The sequence below is a fragment of the Oncorhynchus mykiss genome, chromosome 9 (genome assembly GCF_013265735.2).
Source record: "Oncorhynchus mykiss isolate Arlee chromosome 9, USDA_OmykA_1.1, whole genome shotgun sequence".
In the NCBI taxonomy this organism is placed as follows: Eukaryota; Metazoa; Chordata; class Actinopteri; order Salmoniformes; family Salmonidae; genus Oncorhynchus; species Oncorhynchus mykiss.
Window position 1 is genome coordinate 14,238,139 of NC_048573.1, and position 13,170 is coordinate 14,251,308.

General features: G+C 43.1%; 1 protein-coding gene and 1 long non-coding RNA gene across 2 annotated transcripts; one reads left to right on the forward strand and one right to left on the reverse strand.

The window, feature by feature from the left end:
* Positions 1 to 359: 359 nt before the first annotated feature.
* On the forward strand, positions 360 to 4,874 carry si:ch211-63p21.1. Its single transcript, XM_021614777.2, has 7 exons — positions 360 to 578; positions 2,027 to 2,133; positions 2,850 to 2,939; positions 3,504 to 3,578; positions 3,902 to 3,972; positions 4,083 to 4,254; positions 4,434 to 4,874. The coding sequence occupies exons 2-7, from the start codon at positions 2,059 to 2,061 to the stop codon at positions 4,653 to 4,655; spliced, it is 705 nt and encodes a 234-aa protein (XP_021470452.1). The 5' UTR covers positions 360 to 578; positions 2,027 to 2,058; the 3' UTR covers positions 4,656 to 4,874.
* A 6,521-nt stretch (positions 4,875 to 11,395) lies between these two features.
* Positions 11,396 to 12,770, reverse strand: LOC118966145. Its single transcript, XR_005053430.1, has 3 exons — positions 12,527 to 12,770; positions 12,201 to 12,346; positions 11,396 to 11,943 (listed from the first exon to the last, which is right to left on the reverse strand). It is a non-coding gene; the product is annotated as an uncharacterized LOC118966145 (long non-coding RNA).
* Positions 12,771 to 13,170: the final 400 nt, after the last annotated feature.

A 13,170-nucleotide genomic window follows, 5' to 3' on the forward strand; every position in this document is an offset into this window, starting at 1 on the left:
AACTGTTTCCTATCAAATTGAGTTATTTTATAGGCCCTACTTTATAACATTTTGAAAGAAAAATAAAATCCGAACAGTGCTCACTTCCTTTGTTTATTCAAGTTTGTTAATTTAAGCTAACATTTGAATTTAAACTGTATATATTTATAAACTTTTTGGGAAAGGTTTTGCACAAAAGCCGCACACCAAATTTCATTTAAATTTCATATAAACCCCACCCCTCTCCGTGTTGAAATCAATGATTGGTAGGATTCTGCCTCGCGTCGTTCTTCTTCCCATATAGGAGTGGTTATACTATGTGTCTATCTTCTATCTCCGCCCACCTTTTTGCACGCTCCCGTGCCTTGTTTTGGAGTTTTATCTATGGTCAGCGCACTCCCGATGCCCGAGCTATCGTTTGCTTCACACTGACATCATAGCGGATTACAATGTCAAATATTTTGGAAGCAGCACTAGCCTCCGGTTTTACACCCCGCGAGAGAGATTCGTCGTTTATATTCCAGTCATTTGAAATATAAAGTTGCAATATTTTTCGCATGAAACATTTTTGGGGGATGGAATGATGCATTCAAGTTAAGGTATGGAGTTATGAAAGCAACCCAAGTTGATATGCGCATATCTGTAATAGGGGAACTCAGTCGAAATATCATCGCATTCCCCATAGCTATATTACATAATTTAGAATAGGTGAAAAGTATGCTTATGTGTGGCCTACGTTTTTCTGCAGCATCACAACTTGAAATGGCATTGGTTGCATTTAAGTTACGGGGTTTCAAGACAGCGTGTTTATTATCAATTTCACTTGCTTTGGCAATGTAAACATAGGTTTCTCATGCCAATAAAGCCCCTTGAATTGAATTTATTCACAGCGAAGTCACAATGTTGATTGTATGTATGATTGTTTAGACTACTACAGCATATTATGGAAGTGCATGGTGAAAAAACCGTCGGGTCATGCTTATGGCAAAAAAGTTGTCGCGCTACGAAAAGCTCCCTCCCGCATTACGTAATAACAGACCAGCTGTTTAGAGATGCTCGTGTGAGAGGTGAAATACCCCTCTGATGACGATAAACATTTCAATCCCTCTCAACTAGCAGCAGCATGCGAGCTTGTGGTGAAATGTATCACCTCGGATATACAAAAACTGTCAAGAGCATTTTCCAATGGAACTTTCCACCCACTGCTCCGTTCCTCCGACTGTGTTTATCCAAACTGTAGAAGGCTGTGTTGCTGTAATACTGTAGAGTGAATTCCCTATTGGGTATTATTTATAACGTTAAACATAATATATATTATACATTATAAACCGGTTGGCCCTGAATGCTGATTCACTAAAAGCGCGGTATAGCAGACCATATACCACGGGTATGACAAAAATAATATTTCTACTGTTCTAATGACATTGGTAATCAGTTTATGATGTCAATAAGGCACCTCAGGGGGTTGTGGTATAATGGCCATATACAACACCTCCTCAGGCCTTATTGCTGAATTATAACACCTCCATTGTGATCATACTGTAATAGACCTACTTACTGTAAAAATGTTTGTCCATGATGAGGCTTATTTCGTTTGAAAAATAAAGTATGCCTACCACATACCCAACAATTTGCAGGTGCAGCCAGAGGTGAAAAAGTATAGTCATTGGATACTACTATAATATTAATAGGTTTCCCTAATGTAAAGAGCGTTGTGATTACTGTCCGTAAATGAAAAACTCCCTACAAATAAAATGTACTATTGTTAATATTTAATATATATTTTCATCCTGTCTTTTAAACTATGCCGCCATCCTATTTGATGTGTATATGTAGATATGCTGAATAACCCTGAGCCTAGGCTGCATTAAGCAGGACACAATGTTGGCCAATGTTCAGATAGACATGTGTTATGTAGAACAAACATGCCTCTCTGACGTATAGCACAAGGAATCACATCTGCTCTTTTCATGCCGTTTCTATCTGAAAGTTTCCACAAGGTTTGCATACTGAACCCGAGCCTGACCCCTGTGTCCCCTGTCTACAGGTCTATGTAACAGAGAGTGGGTCAGGTCAGGGATGCTGCAGCATCGGAGGGAATCTGACTCTCATGGCCTGTTTTCATCTGGAGAGACCTCCGACAATGACTGTGAGGTAACTTCATGTGTGTGTGTGTGTCTTTGTCTGTTTGAGCAGTATAACCCACACCGACTCAACCCTAATCATGAGAGTGCATGAGGGCAAGAGATAGGACATTTACCATCCCGTGTGTGGGTTTGTGTACGCATGTGTCTCAGTGTGTGTCTGTGTATGTGAGACATTGGTAATTAGGGCCCCACTGTTAGGTTTGTACTCTACACAACATGAAGAATACTTTCTAACCTCTGCTGCTGTCCAATTAGTGATGGACTGATGGCTCCAGATAAATCATTACTACTTTCTGCTCTCTCTCTCTCTCTCTCTCTCTCTCTCTCTCACTCATTCTCTCTTTCTCTCATTTTCTCTTTTGCTCTTTCACTCTTTCTCTCATTCTATCTTTCTCTCATTCTATCTTTTACTCTCTCTCTCATTCTATCTTTCTCTTATTCGCTCTCTCTCTCTCTTTCATTCGCTCTCTCTCTCATTCTCTCTCTCATTCCCCCTCTCTCTCTCTCTGTCGCTCTCTCTCTATATATATATTTATATCTGTCTCCTCTGTTTCTCTCTTCGTTCCTCATTTATCATGCTTATCTATCTGTTTCTTGCTCTGTCACACACACCATCTCTCTCTCATGCTGTTTCTCTCTCTCTTACTGTTTCTCTCTCTCTGTATCTCTCTCTTACTGTTTATCTCTCTCTGTATCTCTCACTTACTGTTTCTCTCTCTGCAGATGGGGGCAAGTTGTGGAGAAGTTGGCGTAGTGTGTTTGTGTGAGACTGGACCCTGCACACTATACTCTGAAGCACACACACAGACACCGGTGAGAAGTGGTGTTCTATAATATTATTTTCTACATCCAAGGGAAGATACAGAAGCATCAATCACCCTGGACGATATTTAAGCCGGATTCAATCCCAAACGGCACTATTACAGTGGGTTCTGGCTCTTCATTACAATGCTTCACTCCAACGCTTCGCATCAAATTTGCATACAGTGGAGCAGAGCTCAACTTTTCTACCAATCCGCTAGCAGGGCTCTCGCCGCTCACCTTCCCACAATCCCCCACACATTTCTCTGCGTGTGCCCTCGTTGAAAATGAATGGGGGCGGAACTTCTCCTGTTGAATTCGTTGTTAACGAAAACCGTACACTATAGTGAGCTTGACATTTAAGTGTAATAGTCAGTTGAGCCGACTTCTGCACCGTTTACTGCAAACATTGCCTTTAAAATCAGCATTGTCGACGATGCGCAATCGGATTGAGTCCCGGCGTTAGTTTGTTGTGCCTCGCTGAAATGCATATGTATCTCTCCCTATGCATTTCACCTACATACGTATCATGCTGTACACAGCTCATGACTCTCTCTCTCTTTCTCTTTCTCTCAGGACACACTGAAATGTGAACACTGTGGGAAAAACAGGGTAGTGATAACCAGATACTCAGAGGGATATGGCACAGAGGTAGGGTGTGTGTGTGTGTGTGTGTGTGTGTGTGTGTGTGTGTGTGTGTGTGTGTGTGTGTGTGTGTGTGTGTGTGTGTGTGTGTGTGTGTGCGTGCGTGTGCGTGCGTGTTCGTTCAATGACACAAATATTGATGTTACAAAACATCAGTACGGTTTCAACTCAGTATGGTTTATGGAACGTAATGCATATAATGTTGAATGATGATGCACACAAACATACTGAAGTATTACCTTTCTCAAAAATGTAGGTGGCTGAAACCAATGAGTGATTGTACTGCACACGTATACGTGTGTCTAATTCATGTGACTCATACTGTGCAGGAAGAGTGTGCCCTGTCCGATCCTCAGGGCGACAGCGATGCAGACGCTGACATCGAGGACACAGATTGCAGGTTCGACACACACCCACACACACACACAAACACACTGCTTACTCAACAATCGGTCACTCATAAACAGTACCTATTGTCTTTTCATTTTGTTGCTGTTTCGATTGGTCCAGACTACAGGAGCCAGGTTCTCTCCAGCGAATCAGTTCGCGGAGACGGAAGCGACCACGAATAGCACGGCAGGACACCACGGAGAGTGAGGACGATGGGGGGAGGAGTCACAGGAGTCACCGCTGGAACCTCAGACTCAGTCCCCACCGCGCTCACAACAGAACCTTACTAGAGGTACCTCAACCACACAGAACCACATCACAAACCTAATACACAACCACAGTTAAACCTCATCGCAAACACATAATGAAACTGCCATATATTGAAAGTCTCTCTCTCTCTCTCTCTCTTTCTCTCTCTCTCTCTCTGTCTTTCTCTCTCTCTCTCTCTCTCTCTCTCTCTCTCTCTCTCAGGAAAGTGTATCACAGGTCAGACCGTTAGTGATCTGTCGGCCCAGTATCAGAGGAGACGGTCAGGGGCCTCCAGTCGAAGGGCCCAGAACTGGCCCAAAATGGCTCTGGTTCCTGTGGCCCTCGTCTCTCTCCCTGCCTGTCGTTCTCCTCCTCTCCATCCCTCTCTCTCTCTCCTTAGTCATCGTCATCATATCTTTCCTGATGCCTCGGGCCAGTACTTGACCTCACTTCTCTGTTTTATTTCATTCATTGTAATATTTTTCATGGAGTAATATAATGATGCTTTAATCACCTCGCGTCACCACATCATGTTGTTAATTCATGTGTGTATACTGTAAACAAATCAAATCAGACCATAAGCCATAGCAGCATCAGACCATAAGTCATAGCAGCATCAGACCATAAGCCATAGCAGCATCAGACCATAAGTCATAGCAGCATCAGACCATAAGTCATAGCAGCATCAGACCATAAGTCATAGCAGCATCAGACCATAAGTCATAGCAGCATCAGACCATAAGCCATAGCAGCATCAGACCATAAGCCATAGCAGCATCAGACCATAAGTCATAGCAGCATCAGACCATAAGTCATAGCAGCATCAGACCATAAGTCATAGCAGCATCAGACCATAAGCCATAGCAGCATCAGACCATAAGTCATAGCAGCATCAGACCATAAGCCATAGCAGCATCAGACCATAAGTCATAGCAGCATCAGACCATAAGTCATAGCAGCATCAGACCATAAGCCATAGCAGCATCAGACCATAAGTCATAGCAGCATCAGACCATAAGTCATAGCAGCATCAGACCATAAGCCATAGCAGCATCAGACCATAAGCCATAGCAGCATCAGACCATAAGTCATAGCAGCATCAGACCATAAGTCATAGCAGCATCAGACCATAAGCCATAGCAGCATCAGACCATAAGTCATAGCAGCATCAGACCATAAGTCCTAGCAGCATCAGACCATAAGTCATAGCAGCATCAGACCATAAGTCATAGCAGCATCAGACCATAAGTCATAGCAGCATCAGACCATAAGTCATAGCAGCATCATACCATAAGTCATAGCAGCATCAGACCATAAGTCATAGCAGCATCAGACCATAAATCATAGCAGCATCAGACCATAAGCCATAGCAGCATCAGACCATAAGTCATAGCAGCATCATACCATAAGTCATAGCAGCATCAGACCATAAGTCATAGCAGCATCAGACCATAAGTCATAGCAGCATCAGACCATAAGTCATAGCAGCATCATACCATAAGTCATAGCAGCATCAGACCATAAGTTATAGCAGCATCAGACCATAAATCATAGCAGCATCAGACCATAAGCCATAGCAGCATCAGACCATAAGTCATAGCAGCATCAGACCATAAGTCATAGCAGCATCAGACCATAAGCCATAGCAGCATCAGACCATAAGTCATAGCAGCATCAGACCATAAGCCATAGCAGCATCAGACCATAAATCATAGCAGCATCAGACCATAAGCCATAGCAGCATCAGACCATAAATCATAGCAGCATCAGACCATAAGTCATAGCAGCATCAGACCATAAGCCATAGCAGCATCAGACCATAAGTCATAGCAGCATCAGACCATAAGCCAAAGCAGCATCAGACCATAAGTCATAGCAGCATCAGACCATAAGTCATAGCAGCATCAGACCATAAGCCATAGCAGCATCAGACCATAAGTCATAGCAGCATCAGACCATAAGCCATAGCAGCATCAGACCATAAGTCATAGCAGCATCAGACCATAAGCCATAGCAGCATCAGACCATAAGCCATAGCAGCATCAGACCATAAGCCATAGCAGCATCAGACTATAAGTCATAGCAGAATCAGACCATAAGTCATAGCAGCATCAGACCATAAGCCATAGCAGCATCAGACCATAAGCCATAGCAGCATCAGACCATAAGTCATAGCAGCATCAGACCATAAGCCATAGCAGCATCAGACCATAAGCCATAGCAGCATCAGACCATAAGTCATAGCAGCATCAGACCATAAGTCATAGCAGAATCAGACCATAAGCCATAGCAGCATCAGACCATAAGTCATAGCAGAATCAGACCATAAGCCATAGCAGCATCAGACCATAAGCCATAGCAGCATCAGACCATAAGTCATAGCAGCATCAGACCATAAGTCATAGCAGCATCAGACCATAAGCCATAGCAGCATCAGACCATAAGTCATAGCAGCATCAGACCATAAGCCATAGCAGCATCAGACCATAAGTCATAGCAGCATCAGACCATAAGTCATAGCAGCATCAGACCATAAGCCATAGCAGCATCAGACCATAAGTCATAGCAGCATCAGACCATAAGTCATAGCAGCATCAGACCATAAGTCATAGCAGCATCAGACCATAAGTCATAGCAGCATCAGACCATAAGTCATAGCAGCATCAGACCATAAGCCATAGCAGCATCAGACCATAAGTCATAGCAGCATCAGACCATAAGCCATAGCAGCATCAGACCATAAGTCATAGCAGCATCAGACCATAAGTCATAGCAGCATCAGACCATAAGTCATAGCAGCATCAGACCATAAGTCATAGCAGCATCAGACCATAAGCCATAGCAGCATCAGACCATAAGTCATAGCAGCATCAGACCATAAGCCATAGCAGCATCAGACCATAAGTCATAGCAGCATCAGACCATAAATCATAGCAGCATCAGACCATAAGTCATAGCAGCATCAGACCATAAGTCATAGCAGCATCAGACCATAAGTCATAGCAGCATCAGACCATAAGCCATAGCAGCATCAGACCATAAGTCATAGCAGCATCAGACCATAAGTCATAGCAGAATCAGACCATAAGTCATAGCAGCATCAGACCATAAATCATAGCAGCATCAGACCATAAGCCATAGCAGCATCATCGCCCTTTTCCACAACAATATTTCTGAACAGGCAGCTTGTGCTCTTCATATCTCTTTCTGTCTCTGTCTCTCTCTCTCTCTCTCTCTCTCTCCCACTCATTTGCAAAAATAGACCCCTTGGCTTGCTGCTTATGCTGAAGATGGTGTGATATGTGGGTGGCAAAGGGTTTTAGGGTTACACGTGTTTTGTAGGCTCAATAGAAATACATGTAAATTACCGACCTATGCAATCTACTGTTCCTGCTCTGTCTGTCTGTCTGTCTGTCTGTCTGTCTGTCTGTCTGTCTGTCTGTCTGTCTGTCTGTCTCTGTCTGTCTGTCTGTCTGTCTGGTAACTGAATCCATGCTCTGTCCTTGGCACATGAGTGAGTGCCCCCCCCCCCCCCCCCCCCCCCACTCTCTCACCCTCTTGTCTCTGAGGTATTTAGCCTGTGAATCCAGGGACCCATAGATCTAAATTACAATTTGGCCTAATTTAATGGAAGCAGGATTGCACAGACAGCCTACTCTGTGCAATGGCTACGTCTGAAACGGCACCCTATTTGCTACATGTAGGGAATAGGGTGCTATGTCATTCACAGGAGGAAGTTCATAAACTAGACTGTAACTAGGAAAGACAGATAATCCAGTACCCGTAAACCTGTATTGCACTGTAAGTGTTTGGTTATGAGGGGACCACCTACTCCTGCTTGTAAACCAGGTTATTACAAGTTTTATGTTTACTGTATGAAGGATGTATTCACCTCCGGCTTATAAAGTATGTCTGAAATCCACTGCTGTTATCCACTGTATCTGGGTCAGAGGAGGCTGGTGGAAGGAGCTATAGGAGGACGCGCTCATGGTAATGGCTGGAGTGGAATAAACCACATGTTTGACTCCGTTCCATTGATTCCATTCCAGCCATTAGAATGAGCCCTTTCTATAGCTCCCCACCAGCCTCCAGTGATCTGGGTGTTAGTTAATTTACATTTATAACCCCAAAAATGATCACAATGTATGTTAATCTTTATGCTTCATTGGGGCCACAGTAATCAAATAAAGCTATATTGTATTTTGACAATGTTTATTTTTTAAATTAATTTTATATTTACGTATATTTTTAAATATACTTTATGGGTTAAACTGGAACATGGATGTTGATTATTGGGCGATTTGAATTGCAAATGTATATCTGATTTAAATAAGTATTTATTCAAATGCTTATGACCACTCTTATGTTCCAAGTGCAGAAGTGTTAGTCATCAACATGGAAAGACTGCTTCTCTACATCTCTCTCCTCATTTCTTCAGGAGAGCAGGAGATGATGGAGTGAGTGAGGGAGGGAGAGAAAGACACAAAGGTGAGGAGTAGGAGGAGGAGAATAGAAAGAAAAATGAGGGCACCACTCACAACTATGAAACAGTGAGGACAGAATGGCATTCTGTGTTAAATATGTGAGTGGCAGCTCTCTCACTCTCACTCTCTCTCACACACACATGCACGTACGTACGCACACACACACACACACACACAAAAGGGCCTGGGGTGGGTGAGAGTCCCATAAGGAGGTTAGTTACTTAGCACCCTACTCCCTCCCTCTTCATCTTCCTTTAGGCTAGTCTCCATGGCAACCATCTGATTCATGCAGACTGAAAGACAGACTTTTTCATAGCTGGATTGAAGCTTGCCAGATCAGAGCCGCCTACAGGGCGAGTATTGTGAATAAAACAACATGCACATCTGCTATTTTATCAGCTCATAAAACATGTTATTTACAATTAGTTAATAAATCTTATTTTAGCTAACTTTCGTAGTTAGGAGTGCTACCAAAACATTTAAGGTTAGGTTTAAAATCAGCTATTCTGACTTTGTGGCTGTGACAGTTAGTGACCACTCTGCAGAGCTGCCTCCACTTCATGAGTCATCTCAGTAAATGTCAAATGCTGGCGTGTGTGTGTGTGCCTGAATGCTGGCGTGTGTGTGTGTGCCTGAGTGCGTGTGTTTGCGCTCTCTGTGTGTGTATACGTGTGTGATCCTTCTCTTAAAGAAGACTCTTAAAGAATGTTCTCCCTTTCTCTTGCTCCAGAATGCAGGAGAGGTGCCAAGGCTTTGGGATGTCTTGACATGAGAGAGGCCTTGGATTGAATCAGCTCAAACAGGCCCCTTTTACAGTTTAAGAACGCAATTAATGCATGCATGGAGACATTCTTTGCAACTTGTGTGCCTTTACAGATGTGGGATAAGTTTGCTACAATAGTTTTAATTTTACAATAGTTTTTATTTTATTTAACTAGGCAAGTCAGTTAAGAACAAATTCTTTTTTTCAACGACGGCCTAGGAACAGTGGGTTAACTGTCTGTTCAGGGGCAGAACAACAGATTTGTACCATGTCAGCTCAGGGGTTTGAACTTGCAACCTTCCGGTTATTAGTCCAACGCTCTAACCACTAGGCTACCCTGCCACCCCAGTGTGTTGTTTAGTTTTGAGATGTTTGTCGAAAGCGAGATCAGGGTCCAGAGTAACGCCAAGGTCCTTCACAGTTATTTTTTTGACAACTGTACCACCATTGAGATGAATTGTCAGATCAAACAGCAGATCTCTTTGTTTTTTGTGACCTAGACCTGTTTTGTCTGAGTTTAAAAGTAAAACATTTGCGGCAATCCACTTCCTTATGTCTGAAAAACAGTCTTCCAGGGTAGGCAATTTTGGGGATTCACCATGTTTCATCAAAATGTACAGCTGTGTGTCTTCTGCACAGTAGTGAAAATTGACATTGTGTTTCTGAATGACATCACCAAGAGGTAGCATATAGAGCCCCACAGTGGCAATAAATGTCACCTTGTTCTATAGAGATTTACATGGTTATCAAAACGTGACGCCAGGGTAGTCCTACACGAAACACAGCCCTTATTTGAAGTGTTTCTAAAAATCCCTTATAGGAAAGATTAACTGTGGAAAATGGTTGCAACCATTTCCCTGTTTGACCGCTAGGTTTTATGCAGATGTTGACATGGACAGACACAGCGATATCCATCAGTCTGGGTCCTGAGGTAGGTGTGTGGGGCTGGCAGGGGTGCTGGAGTTTGCCTACACTGGGGCCTTAGCAGCTCTGAACAGACACACACGGGCCCATATACAGACTGCAGCTACAACACTAGGGGCCCCCAGAGTTCTACAACTCTGCAGTGAGGAGAAGATGAAGGAGGGAGTAGAGAAAAGGGCAGGAGAGAAGATCTCTGCTGAAGAACAGATGAAGGCCATTCTTCAGTCCATCAGAGAGCTGTGATGTAGAGCTGGAGGTTGGTGGGACAAATCAAATCAAATGTTATTTGTCACGTGCCGAATAAAACAAGTGTAGACCTTACCGTGAAATACTTACTTACAAGCCCTTACCCAACAATGTAGTTAAAAATAGGAATTAAAAAAATATTTACAAAATTAACGATACTAAAAAAAGTAACACAAAATAACAATAACGAGGCTATATACAGGGGGGACTGGTACCGAGTCAATCAGATGCCAACCAGTTGCCACACCATGCAGTGATGCAACCAATGAGGATGCTCTCGATAGTGCTGCCGTAGAACTTTTGAGGATCTGGGGATCCATGCTAAATCTTTTCAGTCTCCCGAGAGGAAATAGGTGTTGTCGTGCCCTCTTCTCGACTGTCTTGGTGTGTTTGAACCATGATAGTTTGTTAGTGATATGGTCATCAAGGAACTTGAAGCTCTCGAACTCGCTCCACTACGCAGTCATGGGTGAAGGAGTACAGGAGGGGACGGAGCACGCGTCCCTGAGGGGACCATGTGTTGAGGATCAGCATGGCAGTGTTGAGGATCAGCATGGCAGATGTGTTGTTTACATCAGCTGATGTGAAAAGGGCTTTATAAATACATTTGATTAGTTTATTGATAATTACAGACGCCTGGTTGAGTAATCTGAAGTACCTGAAAAAGCCAGTAGATGTCACACTATCATATAGGAATACAAATTCTACTGTAAATAGTACAATAGCCATGTAAAAAGTGTGTTCATTTTTTTCCCCCTTTATTTAACCAGGTATGCGGGTTGAGAACAAGTTCTAATTTACAACTGCGACCTGGCCAAGATAAAGCAAGATAAAGTATAAGGAACCCACACTCAAAAAGAGAGCATTACAGCTGAGAAGTGGGAAAGAAAGAAAACACACATAGAACACTATAAACATACAGAACCAGGAGACGTCTAGAAAACAACTAGATAAAAGGTTGAAGGGGAACTGCAACAGCTGATTTGGCCATGTTTTTTGGCTTGCACCTCAAGAAATGCTGGCGGCCATGACAGGAACCAAACTTGAGTTGGCTTGGGGGTGTAGTTTGATGTGGGTGTAACTTGTTGGGGAAGTATCGGGCCAATGAGGACGTCATGAATACAGGACACACTTATATGAAAAAATAGCAGAAATAGTAGAAAAAGCTATAAAAAAAATACAAAAAAATTGAGTGACAGTGAGTTCATTCTAACTTTGGCAACAACACTTGTCCTACTTATTTCACAACAAGATGGATCCTGTGATGTCACATGCGATGTGTTCAGCAATTACGTGGTAGAAACCCTGATGATACCTGTAATAGAGGAGGAGGACATGTTGACAGAAAACACAATGAAATAGTTTCACATAGCAACTACACACACACACACTGTTTGATTGTAGAAAGCAAAGCCAATGTTTGACAAAACGCCTTTGAAAACTACGGCCCGGTCGACAGAGTAATATATACAGTATTTATACTTCCAGAACATTGAGGATCAACCATTTAAAAGTTATGCGAACTTATCTTGGTAATAAATCTGAAGAGCGACGATAGTTACAGATGATTACCTGCAGGAAGGCCGTAAACTTCCACCTCACACAGAGTGAGAATCTTGTTCTGTCCAGGGATCACAACAACAACATAGCGACCGTCCATCTCATTACACTGGAACGTGTTGGTCTCTCCTGCTGGGATGTGGGAGATGACAACACATCTGAGAGTGAGAGAGAGAGAGTGAGGGGGAGAGAAAAATATAATGAGAGTGAATGAGGCCGCTCTACAGTTTACCATAGAGAAAACCATCAGTCTGTTCAATATACTGTTTAGCCATAGAATATCTACAGAAGCATGGATGAAGACCAATGTATCCAAATTTCTTCAACACGGGACATACAATTCCACAGATGTCTATGTATCACCATCAAGTCTCTCAGGAACAACATCTCCTCTGTTGGTGATGGTGACAGCTGTCACTCTGTACAGATCCAGCAGGTCCACTCTCCACCAGGGGTTGGTCTCCTGTTCAGTGTGTGTGCAGGATATTTTGTGATAGTTTGATTCTCTGTTGCCATCAATGGCATTGTTAGCCTGGCCATCCTCATACATTGATTACTGGCTGGCCACTCCTTTCAATGCCACGTTTCCTGCAGGGACATAGAAAATGTTTTAATACAGAAATTAAAAGTTACTGTTAATCATCTGACAGTGTATGAATTTGAAATGTTTACAAGATGGGGGACTAGTAGTAATGGAAGGAGGGGTGGAGGGAAGAGAGGTGTTTGGGTCTGAAAAAGAGGTCAAGAGTTCACCGTTATTATTTACATGTGTCATCGAGCCTGGCCCCCCACACTCGCTGTCCATCCAGCTGTTGGTGCTCTAGAGAGTTCAGTTTAGCTTCCAAGCCGCTGAGTCCGTCCACATGTACTTCCACCTCACACAGATGGAGATACTCCTTCCTGCCAGGGATGACCATAACAACATAGCGACCCTTCATCTCATTAGGTGTGGAAGGTGTGGGTCTCCCCTGTTGGTATTTGG

Excerpts from the sequence above, each read along its gene's own strand:
- si:ch211-63p21.1 (XM_021614777.2), top strand. The coding sequence starts at position 2,059 with ATGCTGCAGCATCGGAGGGAATCTGACTCTCATGGCCTGTTTTCATCT. Across the intron at positions 2,940-3,503 it reads AAGCACACACACAGACACCG|GACACACTGAAATGTGAACA; the intron begins GTGAGAAGTGGT and ends TCTTTCTCTCAG. Across the intron at positions 4,255-4,433 it reads ACAACAGAACCTTACTAGAG|GAAAGTGTATCACAGGTCAG; the intron begins GTACCTCAACCA and ends TCTCTCTCTCAG.